Consider the following 16,514-nt stretch of genomic DNA (forward strand, 5'->3'; position numbering starts at 1 on the left):
TTCCTTCCCTTAAAAAATAATTTGAGTGTGTTTATGAGAACCTAAGGGATACAGATATGTTGTTCTTTCTCTAAAAAGGATGGGGAAATACAGGTGGTGTACAGCAAGTAAAGTGAACTTTGATAGCTCAAGCTACTGAAATTTCAACCTAGGATACATGGAACAGCAGTAACATGAAATGCAAATGAAATACTTCACCCTAGCACCTGTATCCATGTGTCTATACTGAAGAAAATGCACATTGGATTCACTGTTTGTGAAAACCTGAAAATGAACATTCAGTGTTTATTAAAATCTTTGCTTACTTCATATGCAAAGGAAAAAAAAAATATTCTTACATTTCCCTTCTTAGATACCTCTGTAATTCAGGTTAGTAGAACCATAAGGGACTTGGAGGAGTTATCGATTCCATGTTTTAGGTAGGGCAGAACCAGTAGTTACTTGCAGTTTCTGACAGTTGTTTATCAGAAATGTTCTTGGCAAATGCAGATACTGACATCGTTTTGTTTTGTTTTGTTTTCCTACCTGCTCAAGATTTGGAGTTGCATATAACATGGAAAATGTAAAAAAATTGACAGTGTTGTGACAGCTGTTTTTAGGAAAAATAACATCCTATCTGATGAAAGGGTTATCCTGTAGATACCCTGTATTCAATAGAAAATGGATGGTTTTTTTCCAGTTTTGATCAATTTTTTCATGGTACTGATTTTAATTCACAGGATAATGCTCTTACTCAGGGAGTCCTGTCAGGAAATGTAGCTTGAATTAGTAATTTTTAAGAAGGAAAATAGATTTACTCTGGGACAAACAAGCAATAAGCATTTTGTGCCTATTCCAGTGAAGGGAAAGGGAGGAAATATTGCCACCTGGTGAGTGATTTGTCTGATTTGGAAAAGAATAAATTACTTCAGCATAGCTGAAGAGTGAGTACAACAAGACATTGACAGTACTGTTAGGAATGCTCATAAGTCACAGCTTTGTTTTTGGTGTGGAATATATGACTGGTATCTGTCCACGTCTACCTTCAGAATGGAACAGAAAGCATGGAATGACATCCAGCTGCTAAACATGTTAATGATCATGAAAGATTTTTGCTGGATGATCGGATTGATTAGTGCTGAATTGAGGTTTTTGACCCTGTGAACCATCAGTGGAATGGAATTATAACGGGATATAAAGCTGCTTAATTCATCACTGTTTAGAGGCAGAATTAATACATGCCCTGTGGGCTTGGCACAGTGTCATTAGGGCAGTGGCAGAAAATAAGGAGATAGAAGCTGATAGGGTGAGGGGGGGAAAAAAAGCTAAAAAAAAAAAAAAAGGTCAGACCCAGGATTTGGTCTGCTGGATTCAAGCTCTTTGCTCAGTATGTTCTCTGGGTAGATTAAAGGATTTATGGTACTTGCAGCTTATGTCTTGTAACCATTTAGAGCTTAGGTTTGGCTATAGAAATACAAGTACATTGTAGCATTGCAGTTGGCTGTTGTCAAATACCGGTTAAATATGCTGTCTGCACATTAGCTGCTAAGGTGCAAAAGTACTTTACTTTACTTTAGTACTTTGGTTCAAGGAAGTTTGCATTTTTATTCCATATTTTGGAAATACTACCTTTTTTTTTTTTTTTTTTTTTCCCCTTTGGTTACTTTGAGAAAGTTTCAAAACTGGTGACTGAAGTAGAATTGGCTTCTGAATTATAGCCAGCAGTGCTTCTGTGCATTTCCCAAATTTCATTTAAGTGCTTTCTCAGACTTTCAGAGGCAGCTGCATTCTACAGCTCTGAAACAGAACTGAAGACTATGTTAAGTATGGCTGGTTATCTCTCTGTGTAGTGCCCAGTATACTACCTGTAGGTCTTGTGCCTTGAAATGTAAACCATGGTTGGAAGTTAAAAACGTAAAGTCTGTGGTGAAGATACAGTTACTGGTTAAGTATGTTTTCAGGTAAAGGTTTAACACTGATTGAGACATAACTTTAAGAGTTGTTCTTGTCAGGCTGCAGTTTTTGTTTGCTGAAAAGTTTCTGGCAATGCTGGCAACATAAGTGTCTGCAACTTTGGTAGAGCCAGACACTTTTCATTCTTCAATCTGTCTTTGTGATTTGGAAAGTAAATGAGAAGTTTGTAAAGAGGAAAGATTAAGTCAGTTCTTGCTCATACCCTATACAAAAGCAGTGGTTTTGTGACCTTATGTGCAAAGATAGCTAATAGCAAACGCTGCTGGGCAAGTGCACAGTTGTGCATTTTGATGAGCACAGGGTTAAAATGAATCTTCTGAAACATTTGAAAATACCAACAATTGCAAATGTATGGGTTATTGATGACTGCCTGTGCCAACCTTAAATATCCCAGAAATAGTTTGGTTACTTCTGTTCTGAAACAAAGCACTGGGGGCACCTTGTCACTCTGAATTAATGCAAATCACTGCTCTGTCTAGCAGAGAGGTAGGTTCTTATGGCAAACACTGATATTTTTACTAAAGGACTATTGCAGGCAATGACAGAACACTTGTCACAACTATAAAACACTTTCATGTGTGCACAGAGCTGAATCAAACTGTGTCTATAGATCAGTGTTTTACAGCTTCAAATATGCTATAAAGATAAAATGTGTACTTAGTTTTGTGAATCAGATCCAAGATGTTAAACTTCATAAAAGTTTTTGAGAGAACCAGCTATTTATAGATGGCTGCAGTCTCTGCATCAGATGTATCTTGTTTTCCCATTCCAAAGATTTAAATATTTTAAAAATGTACATAAAATATGATAGCAAAATTTTGTATATCCACTTTCATCACTGCTTTAAAAAATTAATTGCTTTCTCCCATTTTCTTTTTTTATTTTTTTCCTTATTTTTAAATCTAGCCAATACATTTACAGTTCAGAAACTTTGGGTTTAGAAGTCAGGCAAAATGTAACATTACATAGCTAATGCACATTTTGATATGAAATCTTTGAAAATCTTTTGGGATTTGTGCTAGCAATGTGTCTTACCATGTCTCTAGCTATGTGGAGATGCATGTCTACCTAGTTTTTACATGGTTGAGTGAGAATTAAGATTTCTAGAGAAAAGTAGAAATTAAAGAAGTAGGAAATCCACTTGGTCTGACCCAGTGTGCAAGGTGCCTAGTAATGTGATTTCTCTTCCTAGCAGCAAACCAATTTGGTGATGGAAACCATCCTGGACTTTTTAAGATCTTTTGAAACACAGCATTCTGTCGTCTTTGCAATTGTTCTCTGCGAGCGCAGGCTGCTTAGTGGCATTGACTGTTGAATGTGCTGTTCCTGTTCCTGGCTGCTTGGGGCAAGCAGGGAGCAATGTTTCTGGCTCAGGAAGTTGGCGTCTGCCTTGGCTGAAGTCCTGCGCCTGTCGCAGCCCGGTCCCTGGTTGTGCTGAGCACCATCTGCGAGCTGCGTCAAGAGCCAGAGCGGTTCTGTGATGTGGCAGTCTGTTGGTACTGAGCTGGAAACAGCATCCTGAGGCTTTAGCAGTGCAAGGGTGATTCTGAATGAAATTGGCCCCTGCAGTATCTCAGGCGAACTAAGCTGTAACTTTTTAATGATTTCCTGAAGACAGATCATGTTTTTATAATTATTTCCATCTCTGAGTATACAAGAGTATCATTCCATTTTGGTCTCAAAGGGATTTACCCTGTTTTCTCACAGAAATTTCTTAGCAGTTGGGATTGCAATGTCCTTTGTGTTTATTTTTGTCATCATAGGCATAAATGCTTTTTACCCATATTATTTCTGTGCTGTTTAACTATCGGCAAGTGCATTTGCAGCATTTCAGCTGATCTTTATTAATGACAGAATGCACAATCTGACCTACTTTTCACCACGGTGAGGGTAACCCCTTGAAACAGACATGAAAAAATTGCCAGGAATACTGATACAAATGTTTCTAGTAAAAAATATAAAATCTGGTTTAAATAAATGTGTTGTGTGCTATTCAGAAGGCAGGGAAAATAACAAACATTTATTTGATCAAATCCAAAATTAGAGGATTTTTTCATATTAGAAAATTATTTTCCATGCTCTTAAATAGTACAGTTTTAGTGTAATCTTAGGGTTGGCATCTTGTAGTTACTCTAAGAGTCTCTGTATCATGGTCATTCAAACAAATTTAGAATTTCTCCTAAATCTATTCATCAGTTCTGCCACACTGGTACAAAACAAAAAGTTTTCTCACTCTCTCCCCCTCCCTCCCCCCCAAAAAAGCCAGCAACCAAACAAAAAAAAACCCAACCAACCAGAAAAAAAAAACAACAACAACAAAAACCCCACACCTTCATTTCCTCTCTGGTGCTGTTGTATTGTAGATGCTTGTTCATTACTTTCCCACACACTGTACCTCCTCCAGGGAGCCTTTGTCAGAGGTGATTTAAAACAGCATAAGCAGAAGGACTGGAATTTCACTTCATGCAGGTTATTGGGTATCTTGCATAGTTCCTTTCTGTCACTGTCTGTGGGAATACTTGTTGGGTAGTGCAGCTAGTGTCCTTGTAAACACCAGTTGCAATATGTGTGGAGAAAAATGATGGTAAGATTGAAGGTACTGGCATCTTTTTTTAGCCTGGTTCTTCTGTGCTTTGGTCTCGTACAGTGGTTGCAGCTCAGGAGTGTATGAAATAACATTGGATTTATACTTGGTGGTTAAAAAATTAACATGACAAGATACATATATTAAAAAAACCCAAATCCCAAAAACATGCTCTCACCCTCATGGGGTTAACTGGACATCTCGGCACTTGTGTTTTAGCCTTCATGGTCCTGACTGTCAGGAGCATTTGGATTCCAGGCTAGATAATGCAGAAGCTGAGAAGACAATCCTCTGCGCAGGTGGAGACTCTGAGGAGTGCATTTCCTTCTGGAGGTGGACAGAAATTTTGAAAAGCTTTGGGTTTGCTGTCTGGTGGAAAGTGCTATATTTGGATTTGTCTGTCCTTTACTTAGAGGCATTGTGGAAAATTTAGATGTCTCAGACACATTAGTAAATACATTTTATCTGAAGATAAGGGGCAGGAGAAAGATTACAGTTACTTTCACAGCAGTGTTCTATGGCATTCCCTTGTAAGGAGAGAACAATACCACAAATTATTGCAAAGGTTGGTTAAGTAGATTTTGTTTTGAAACTGGTGATTCTGCAATGTATGCTTGGCTGTGACTTTTTAATTAGCAGAGAGTAGCTATTCCAAGAAGACTGGCAAAATTTCTGCATACTTTGCTGACTGTTCCAAATGGAGAAAGAAAATCGGAATTTGAATAGTGGCTAATTTTTCTTAATCTGAGAACTCCATCACTTTTAAATTGCATATCAGCTCTGAAGCTGTCTTTTGTTTTGTAAACAATCATCTGGTGGATGACTGTTTCCTTACAATTTTACAATTCTTGTGCATTATTGTAGAGGAGCATGTCTGCTCCTCAGAGGCAAATGTATATACGTGTTCCTTCAGCTTCTCTCTAGCAGTTGTCTGGATGGATATTTGGCTTATCAAATTCTAAAGAGTTCAGAAAACTGAAGGCAGAATGTAGTTTATAGTGGTTTATGCAACTTCTGTGGTGTCTTTTTTTTTATTTTTTTGAGGAGCTTTATGAACACGGTTGCTTACTGGTTTCCCTCAGGTAAGGTTTGTTTTGCTGGAGCTATAGTCCAATCTCAATTTTAACAGACCTACTTTATAATTGCAGAATTTTGGTATAATTCATGTTTGAGATGACCTCAGCTCATCTAGTCCAACCTCCTAATCAAAACAGGGCTAGGTGTGAGGTTAAACCAGGTTGTTCAGGGTTTTATTGGCTTGAGTCTTGAAAAACTTCACGGGTGGATGCTGTGCAACGTGTCTGGAGAGTTTCCTCTGCTGGTGAATGGTTCTCATGGTGGAAATGTTTTTCCTTGTATCAAATCTGATCCTTTCATTTCAATTTACATGTGCTGGCTCTTGTCATCTCACTCTGTGCCTGTATGAAGAGCCCAGCTCCTCAGTGCCTCCTGGGAGGCCCTCCCGAAACCACATCTTCTCCATGGCTGACAAGCGCTGGCTGTGCAGCCTCTCTTTAGAGGATGAGTCCCTGCCAGCTTCATCACTTCCTGCTGGACTTGTGTCTGTTGTTTTGGGGGCCCAAACCCCGCAGTGTTCTGGGTGAGGTCTGATGAATGCTGCCCAGAGGGGAGAAACCCTTCCCTTGGCTGACCAGCCGTGCCCCCGCTGATGTAACCCATGTGGCTGCTGGCCCTTTCTGCTGCCCACCAGCAACTCCATGGCTCGGTCCAGGGAGCTGCTCCAGCACAGCAATCCCCAGTCTGTGTCGTTGCAGGGAGTTGCTTCTTCTCAGGTGCAGGACTTTGTCTTTGCCCTCATGAATTTCATAAGGGCCCCATTGGTTCATTCCCCCAGCCTGTCACAGTCCCTCTGAATGGAAGTTGTGCACGTACCAGCTGCTGTCCCCAGGTTGGTGTCATCTTCCAACTTGTAAGTGTTCACTCTTCCAGAGCATTAGCTAAGGGGTTGAGCAGCGCTGGTGCCGTGGTCCACCCTTGCAATGTGCAAGATGTATTTAAATGCTGGCTTTAACTCAGTCACCAAGCCTAAGTTTAATCTATCAGTCAGATGCATGGGTCATTGGCTTTTCCATAGGAGTTGCCTTGTGCCTGCTGCTTGAAGACCAGTCTGGTGCAATCATTTTTATTAGGAAGACAAGAATGGATGAGAGCTCTGTATATTTACCGTCCTGTTGTAGGTACCAGTGTACCACAGCTTGTAGACTGCTTAACCAGGATGGATAAATGTGTGGAGTGGTTTGGGTGAAAAGAGGTTTTGATCTTGGGAGTTTCTGATCTCTCTGAGATACCTGTTGTGGAATGGTTACTTTTAAATAATGTGACCAAGAGTGGAAAATGCAGTTACTGATATGTGTTACCTGTGTGCTCCCTTCCATGTCTGACATGCTTGCCCTTTCTCACTCTCTTACTGTTCCCAAGTCTTGTAATCCGTGGGCAATTTCTTAAAGGAAATGCACATTTGAAGATCTAAGGTATCACCAAATATTGCTGTCAAAACCAATTCTGGAGTCTGATACCTCCACTTCAAGAGCAGAACATAAAGAGTGAAGCCTGTGCAAACACAGTTAGAAGAAATAACTGCTCTTCAGAGATGGCTTTTCTTGGATTAAACTTTGGCAGCTTCAGATAGATGGAAGTCCTAGTTATCAGGAAATGAACCTGGGAAGAGGAGCCAAAAATCCTGATAAGCAATTGATATTGTGTACCTATTCTCATGAACAGATACACAGCATAAAAGCTTCATAGTGTGTGACCTTAAACGTGTATTGTTTGATGATTACTCTTCTGTCTTTGGCTGAAATAAAAAACTTTAAATGCTGCATTATATAACTTGTTTTTGAAACGTAAATTTTTATTATTTCATTTTTTTATTTTTTTCAGTGACAATGACAAATATCGGAGAAAAAGGTAAGATTTTTATTAGCTGTTTATAGATGTAATTTATATATCAGAGTAGAACAGTAGTTGACTACTAGAATTGAGAAACAGTCTAACTTAAAAAAATAGATTTGTACTTTTTTTGTTCCTCAGCACCTTTTATTATCTTGCTGTTCCTGACTATTGCTATAGCCATTACAAACAGAGAAGAGAAAAATTAGAATTTTTTTACTCTTCTCACTGGCTTTCTGATATGTCAACTGAAACAATCCTTACATTCTGGTTTTAAAAAATGTATTCATAATACAAAAAACTCTTGTAAAAGCAGGATTTCTAGGGATGAGCAGTGTATTTGTGCAGATGCAACATACTTAAATGGGAGGCAGTTTTTTTCTGCATTTTCTTTTTAGCATATTTAAAGAAATAGAATCCTTCAGATATGTGGCCTTGTCAGAATATAATATTGCCTAGTGAGCAATGACTACAGTCCCTACCCTGACGCTGTAGCATGTTTAGATTGTTTTCTCCAGATGCTATTTTAATACTACAGCACAACATGGAAGTGTAAACTGTAGAGCTGCAGAGCTTTTGGAGGAAGAGCTTTTTATGTTTGTGTAATTCCAGCAGATTTCATTAAGTTATTGGCAGCTCCCTCTCTTAGAAAACACGTTTGTCAATAAAGAAGCATTTGCTTGAAAAGCTTTTTTTTAGTTCAGTGATGTCATCCCCCATATGAGTGTAGAAGTGTTATCTGCAGGCTTTGCATTTCAGTTTCTTGCTGCTCCATACGCTGTGGGAGAGGAAGAAAGTAAGTTGATGGGCATTGCTCACAAAACATATTAAAATTATCAGCAAAATGGGTTGGGCAACATTAAATTTCCTTATTTTCACTCAAGGCCTTGGTGGGCTTCAGCCAGTCAGAAGAAACTTACCCTGGCTATACTTGTAAGATTTTTCAGGAGTGAAAACTGGGCAAATGGGGCTCAGCTGTACTATAGGTTGCCCCCAATTGCCAGGCAACTCTAGGTGTGCTAGCTCGCTGTAAATTGGTTGCCTGCAAGCAAGGGATGCAGCATTTGGGTTGGGGTTTGTTTTGTTTGAGTTGGGTTTTTTTTTTGGTTGGTTGCCTGGTTCATTGGTTTTGGGGTTTTTTCCAGAAAACATATAAAATAGAAAGGTTTCTGCCAGGGAGCATCAGACAGCTCTTCTTTAACTGTCTCCAGTGAAATGAGGTTCTTGTGTTGGACTCAGCAGCCACCAGTCTTTAGGTGTTAGGTGCTTTTTTTTTTTTTTATGCGAACAATTTTCTTGTCAGTCAGTTACTTTTATTTTTTTTGCAATAATAAAATGCTTAATGCAGATCAGTAAGTGCATCATGTACCAAACTGAGGTAATGTGTCCTACTTTGCTCTCACTATATGCCATGAATATACTGTTGTTTAAAAAAATACTGATTTTATTTGAGTAAATCGGTTCTTTTTAGCATTAATAGAAATGTTCTGATAAAAGTGGGGACTGTTCCTGTACACATACTTATGCTATAACAAAATGGTCATTTAGTGTATTCTGCTTTGCGTGGAGTCCAGTTCTATCACTTATTTATACTGATAAGGTTTTTCTTTCAGTTTATAGATATGGCACATGACTTTGCCCCTGTCATCCCAAAAGCTTTGTACAGAGTTGCTCCTCAGATTCTATTAGCTTTTGTTTATTATTTTTAACAGCTTAGTAAATAAGAGTGAATATTTACAATGTTACTGCTATTTGAATAAATGAACATCAACACCAAAAGTATTTATTCAGTGTTACTTTTAAGGCAAAATTGCAAAAAGTAAGAGCATGCCAGACCACTATTTTGCATTTATATGCACCATCATGCATGTGTTATAAAGAGTTCTCTAGCCCTGAATAATATGACACATAAAAATACTCCATGAGCTGGCCATACAAGGGCAGTATTTCAGATCATGAAGTGAATGCTCAGGTTTCCCATTGTGATGCTTTTTGAGGATATGAATTTGTGGAAAAATACTCTTGTCTTGTTATTAGAGTAAGTTAAGCAGGGGATATGGATTTATGATATGCTATTTACTGTAGTGAATTACTTAGTAGGGTGAGAGCTTTTAAGTGGAAATACCTATTAACCTATGGCAGACGCTTTGGAAAAGTTACTCCTCCCTCCTAAAATCTAGTAAAACAAGTTAACTGGATGTGGTTACTGCTCAGGTATCATGTGCATATTCACCCCAAGACTTCCCTCACACTTGTCACTGTCCCCTTACATCCTTTGGGGGGTTGGGGCTTTTGCTGGGCAGAGGCAGAGTGGGGGTTTGCATGGCTAGCAGTCTCCTACAAGATCTATAAAGCCAATAGGCACAGATGCATCAGTTAATGAGGGTTTAACAAATGTGTAAGGGAGACTGTTTGCTAATTAATGATGGGTCTTTAATAGGCTATAAACCATTTGCCTTAAACTTCTGTAATCTATGTAGACTCTATCATGACCTTCCCCACACAGTTTGCATTTGCCTGATGTAAAGTTGCAGTGCAGTATTTTTGTGGCAAAGCTTTTTCCAGAGCCTCGTATTTACATCTGTTAGAGAACTGTTTGTGATGCCTACAGGCACTGTTTGTAAGTACAATATCACTGGTCTGTTTGTATTAATTCTGTTTCCTTCTGATTTTAGTTGTGTGCCTGGTTGCTTACCACATATTTTTCATGCTCTTCGTCTGGTCATATTGGAAAACAATCTTTACTCTACCAATGAATCCTTCAAAAGAAGTAAGATAACTTTTGTTTATGAAATAGCCTGGCCAAATGTCTGATTTTGTAGTTTTTGAATTACTTAGTCTGTGATCTCATGTAGTTTTACACTCTGTAGAAAAACACAAATGGTAGTTACAGCTTCTTAATAGGAGTCAGATTGCAATCAGTGTAGGGACCAAGACAAAAAAAAAGTAACAATTTCTCTGATTTTTTAATAGATATTTTAAAATGAGATATTCATGGTAGAAGAAAAAATCCGGTCCACTTGAAAAATATGAGATATATGAACTAGTAGCCTGAATCTTTGCCTTGGGAATATCAGACTTTTACATGGGCAGAAATTTCTTTCCCTGTGTTTAAGAGTTATACTTCTTGTCAGCATCTGTCTGTTGTGCTCTGAATTAAAACTTCTTCCCCATTTGTGTTGGTATGAAGGAGCTTTTGGATTGTGGTGGGAGTGCACATTAGGTAAGCTCATGGTAGGAAGCCACAGCTGGCCGAGCAGGAAGGGAGCTAGTAAAGAACAGCCACATGAAAAAAGGGGTCTGGGAAGGTTCTTCATCAATGGCCCCAGTGGAAATTCTGCCCATGCAGCTTTTTATAGCTAACACATTTTTTTGGCCTCTTCCATGCTGTCTTTGTACAGAAACCCCTGAGTCCTCAATAGGTGCTGTGTCACACAGCCTCTGAGGTCAGGAGGAATCATGCTATGGTTGTCCTATTGTTTGAAATACCCACAAAGCAAACACATACTTTGGCATGGACTCAACTCTAGCTGCTCTATGTACCAGGTCAACCTAAAATGAATAGCTTGTGATTTCTGTTGTCTATTGTGTGGAGGTTCTTTTCCAAATAGTTTTCATTCACTACTAGGATATGTAATTGGGAAAGCAAGTAGATAATTCAAATTGCCATCTTCACTGGGGTTCAGTGCAGTCTTTACTACATCCTGGGTGGGTAGGAACAAAATAAATTAAAAACCTGTTTCATTTGGAAATTACATAGCAAAATGTATGCATGTATATGGTGACTGTACTGATAATTAGAAGGGTTTCCAAATCATTGGGCTGATGCCAATGAAAGCATTTTGACAAATCCTGCTGATTGTAGTACAATTCCAAATCCATCGTACAGTGCTACTGGAGAATTTCAAACGGGGTAGGAAAAGCATTGTAGTTGAGTAATAGAAAGTAATGTGTGGTGTTCCTATTTTATTTGAATTTACACAGTGTTGCTGGCAGTAAGTGACATCTTTGTTGTTCCATGTCTTTTTCCTATTCTACTAGAGCATTTTAAATGTTCTGTTAGAGCATTTTCCTATTCTACTAGAGTATCTTAAAAATTTAATTAGGGTATTTTGTAATGTTAGTTGCTGATTGGCTTCCATTTTATAGGATGAAGTCTGCAAATAGAAAAAGATGTATTTTCAAGTGAACTGAGCTAGCAAATACTCATTTGAAGACTGAAAAACAAGCTTTTGTATTTTGTTTTCATTAATACTGCAGCTGGTGCAAACCACACAGCTTTCTTTAAAGCTTATTTCAAACTTTTACATATAAAGTAGGTTTTGATAGATTTTCCTCTAGTGTGTGCTATTCTTTACTTGTGTGTACCAGCTTTATACAAGCACTGCATGAAGATGGGAGTGAAAATGGGTACCCAGGCACAAAGGTTCTAGATGAAGGACTACTCTGAGGAACAATAAAAAAAGATGGCAAAGTAGCTTTTTTTACATCAAATAAGCATTTTTTAAAAAGTATTCTAAACTAGGTTTCTGTAGTGAGAAATCTTATGTATCCCAATATAAATCAACTCAGATGTTGGTAAAAGTGTGGTCGTGCAAGGGGAAAATATGGTAAGCTGAGAAACTCAACTAAAACAGTGAATATCCAGCTTCAGCTGGAAGTCTGTGGGCTTTGTCAGGAAGGGTGGAGTGGTGCCTTCTCTATGGAAGTGAGAATAGGCTCCTAACTGCATGTTTCTGTTTGCTTTCTTATTTTTACATGCATTACTTTTTTTTAGGAAAGGAAAATCAATATTATTGTAATGACTAGCCTTCCTGTAAACCTAAATGCTGCACAGAGGGCTTATTTTTCTGGCACAGGATAGAGGCAGCTCTTCCTGCCAAATGAGGACTTCTTTTCAAAGGTGGTTTTGTATCGTCTTTCTCTGATAGAGTTACCAAAGACTTCTGCCTGTTTCTAGAAGCTACAGTGACAAAGCTAGCTATGTTGCTGTGTTGCAGAGGACTTCAAAGTTTAAGAAATTTGTAGTATTTCATGTATACTAAGCATCTCTTTCAGTAATTTTTACCTTTTCAGCACTTGCTATAGCCACATTTGTTATTGTTTTGAGCAGTGACAGAAGCTGCCATTTTATTCAGGAAGGTATTCAAGATATGGTTATTTTGCCATACAAGACCCATCTCTTTCTTCTCTCAGCCAGTCTCTAAAGTAAAAACACATCCTAACATCTGCATGAAGAGAATAGCAGTGACAAAGAATAAAAGGGAAAATGACAGACACCAGAAGAGAAATAAAACTGTCTTTTCTGCTATTACTAGTAGTGTATTTTCTTTCAGTTAAACACTGACATCCCTAGATTATATTCGCTAGTTAATATTTGGCATTACAGGAATAAATTGACTGACCTTTTAAAGGAATCATAAGCTCTTGATCTTTCTCTTGAAGAATGTTACATAATACTTCTGGAACCATTCAGCATTGCCTCTATACCAAATCAGAAGTAGTTTTAATTTTGTCTTCAGCTGCCATAAAATGAATTAGTTGTCGTGGGAACGTTGGGTCATTTGCTGTAATACCCTGTACATGTTGCTAATCCATGTTTATATAATGAATATTTATTCGTTTTTAGACATCTACAGTTACAAGTTTAACTTGGAATTTTCTAATATTTCTTTGATTTTAAAAATTATTCCAGTTTCATCTATCCTATTCAGACAAGGAGTCCCTAGAGAGGGAGCCTAGAGGTGAATCCCAGCAAGAAGTCTTAAGACGAGCAGCCAAGGATCTTCCTATCTATACACGGACAATGTCTGGAGGTAAATAGGTGTTCAGGAGACTGACAAAGGCAGGTGTCTTGATGTACTACTTAAACTAATTGAAAAAAAGTTTTCATGGGTTTGGATTGAAGGGAAGAAGTGCTTTCCATATTTCATAAAATAATAGAGTGGTTCAGGAATTTTTATTTAGTTTTGTGCAGATACATTCATAAGGTGTATAGAGATTGTTGGGAAGTAAATTGCAGCATACAATTTAGGATTTTAAAGTGGATTGACAATGCCTTGCTTTTGTTTTCAAATTGATATTACCAAATAGCTTTGATACTAACAAGCTGCAGAAGAGGCTGTAGCATTCATTAACTGTTTAAATATCCTTTATAATAGGTTAAAAAAATAATAAAAACACAATCACTGTCTGCATGTCATGTATAGCTAGCTAGATCACAATAAGAAACTGTTACTGTTTTACTTGTTGGTCATTCAGTTGCAAGAACAAAAGATCTTCCAAACTAACAGTTAATCTAACCCTACTCATATTGTCAGTTTTTCAGTGCTGGCTAGCTAAGCAAATCCAAGAGATACTATCACATAATAAATTAAAGCTGTTAGAATAATAGCTTAAAATGGCTATATTGTTGAACAGTCTTTAACAGTTTTCCAGTCTAGTGAGGGTTTTGTGGGTTTTGTTGGTTGGTTGTTTTTTAGAGCTATAAGGCTTGGGGGGGAAAAGAAAGATTAGTATGGTTAGCAGAGATGGCAAAAACAGAGCTTTTTGGGTTCAATCTGATAGATTCAGCATTGCAAGAATGCTTCACTATTTGCAACTGCTCCTGATCATGCTGAAATGCTTTCCTGGGGGTTCTGCTAGGTGGCTGATAGTATTTCCTTTTGCACAGACTTCAGAAATCAAAATGTGTAACTGTACATTGACATCTAATCTGTGAACTTTTTTCTTTAGCAATCAGATACTGTGACAGATGCCATCTTGTAAAACCAGATCGTTGCCATCACTGTTCAGTATGCGACAAGTAAGAATATCCTTAAACAAGTGATTTTTTGAATTAATCAATTTTTCTTTCTTAGCACAGAAGCTTCTATTTTTTATGAGTAGATTTTTCAGGGATAGTATTTTGGCAGATAAACTTTTTTCCCCCCCTTAGATTTTTCTTTTTTTTCTTTTTTTTTTTTTTTATTTAGTTTTCATTTACTTATTTCTAAGGAAGTCTGTAGCCTAGTCTAATTCATTTCTTGACTCCCTTATGTATTCTTTACATAATGGTTAAAAATTATAAATATTGATAAAGAATTTTCCTTAAAAATGTAACCAAAATAGCTGATTAAAAAAATGTACTTCTTTTGTTAGAATCTGAATAAGCATCACTACCCATCTCAATCTAATCATGATGTCACTTACATCTTACCTGAGGTAATACACTTAATATCCTATTTTTTACTGGATAACTTGCAGGTTACTTTTGTTTAAAGAAAGAAACAGCCAAACATTTTCCCACTTCTATCTAAAGCCATAAAATTAAGTTCTTCTTTGTCTCGCACAAAAGGAAGTTCATATCCATACTCTCCAGAAGTCTGATTGCTTTCTAATTTAATTTTTCTTTTAGCTGTTCACTCTGACCCTTCTCCAGTTAGCTTGGATGTCTGTGTTTCTTCACTCTGGCCCACCAGTGCTTTATACTTCTAACTTTGAGAGGAGACATTTCTCCAAAGGGAGGTTTATTCTTAGCTTTAAGGCAGTTGCAAATACTCTTCAGCTGATCAAACATTACAGCATGATTGTGAGGTGGAGAAGACATTGCTTTGTCCAGGAAAGCAGCAGAGGCAGGAAGAGCATTTTGGTTGTGCTGTATGGAATGGTGTTTGCAGTGTAAGATAGGAACATAGTCATGTGTGTTTCTAGTGAAGAAAAAAGGTGACTTGTTATCCACAAAATGTGAGTGAAATTTGCAGAATTCCATTAGTTAACATACCTTTATTTTGTCCATACCAAAATTTGTCATTTCAGTCATATCTGATTTTCTTGTGAACATATCTGATTTTCTTCTTTGTTAACGGAGAGTGATTAATGGCAAAAGTGTTTGGGGTTTTTCATGTAAGGTAATCTCTTAAAAACCTTTTCTATTTGCATAGAAAGATGTATATATTTCTATAAAAACAGACCATGTTGTTGGAAATACATTTAGTTGTATCACTACATAATAATTGAATTAGCCCAGTTTCTAAGGCTCTGCCAGAAAATAAGCAATAGTTGAAAATCCTATTCAGATTGAGGACCGAATACTAAAGTTGACCAAATCCTATAGATTGCATTTTCTTAAATCATGAGTTCTTGACATATCAAAGGTTTTCAGTTTGGCTTATCTGCCATTTCTGTAGTTCCCTCGTAGGTAAACTGTATTATTTGGCTTTAAATAGATGTATTTATTAAACAGATTACATAACATATAGTAAATATGGATAATCTTAAATCTGTATGTAAATAATTTAAATCTGGCATGTTACTTTGCTTCTGACAATATTTTTGTTGTCTTTTGGCAATGCTTGGAATTCTGCTGGGGTTTTCAAAAGATGCATTTTGAAAATGGATCATCACTGCCCTTGGTGAGTGTACTACTGGTTTTCTTCTGTTCTGATTGGGTAAAATACACTTTTGTGAGGCCTGCCATGATGATGATGCTTCAGCATTCCTAGAGTTAGATGTGTATGTGTGGTTACTGGTCTTGCAGAACTGTTGGAGTTTCTGTATGTCTTCTTTTCCTGGTTGTGACATACAGAAAGAATTTCATTTTTCTTGTACCTTTGAGTTTTTACAAGTATTAATGAAGTAGGCTTCTGATTAGTGAGAACTTCTTTTAAGAATCGCATCTTTTCTTTGAGTTTGAATACTACTGTGCCTTAGTTGCATTGGAAGGTGAAGTGCTACCCTAGGTTTAAAACTAAAGGGCAAGGTTTTGCCTAGTTCCTTTTACCAAAGCTCCCAGGACAGTTGGAGGGGGCTTGCTGGAAACATCAGGTTAGCACTTCCAGTTTTATGGGTTCTTTGTTTTCTTTGATTCTTTCTCCCCTCTGCCTCCCTTGTTTTGCTGCTATGTCAGCCCACACAGTGGTTTTGTTCTCCTGTCTTTTAGCAGCCCTTGGACCCAGTGGATAGACAGGATGTATAATTAGTTTTATGTCAGTTTGGGAGGTGTGTCTCATGGAAATAATTAAAGGTAGTTGCTTAGTAAGGTCCAAGTTTAGGGAATTGAATGGTACATGGCAGTTCTTCACCATAT

General features: G+C 37.6%; 1 protein-coding gene across 2 annotated transcripts in view; it reads left to right on the top strand.

Moving 5' to 3' along the window:
* ZDHHC2 (zDHHC palmitoyltransferase 2) overlaps window positions 1-16,514 on the top strand; it is a 34,884-nt gene that overhangs the window by 2,793 nt on the left and 15,577 nt on the right. For both annotated transcript variants that reach the window (XM_021535393.3, XM_021535314.3), the window contains exons 2-6: window positions 7,439-7,465; window positions 10,123-10,217; window positions 13,143-13,263; window positions 14,183-14,252; window positions 15,808-15,840. In XM_021535393.3, the coding sequence (XP_021391068.1) occupies window positions 7,444-7,465; window positions 10,123-10,217; window positions 13,143-13,263; window positions 14,183-14,252; window positions 15,808-15,840 (341 nt within the window). In that variant the 5' untranslated portion in view covers window positions 7,439-7,443. The remainder of the gene's footprint in view (window positions 1-7,438; window positions 7,466-10,122; window positions 10,218-13,142; window positions 13,264-14,182; window positions 14,253-15,807; window positions 15,841-16,514) is intronic.

The sequence above is a fragment of the Lonchura striata genome, chromosome 4 (genome assembly GCF_046129695.1).
Source record: "Lonchura striata isolate bLonStr1 chromosome 4, bLonStr1.mat, whole genome shotgun sequence".
Lineage (NCBI taxonomy): Eukaryota > Metazoa > Chordata > Aves > Passeriformes > Estrildidae > Lonchura > Lonchura striata.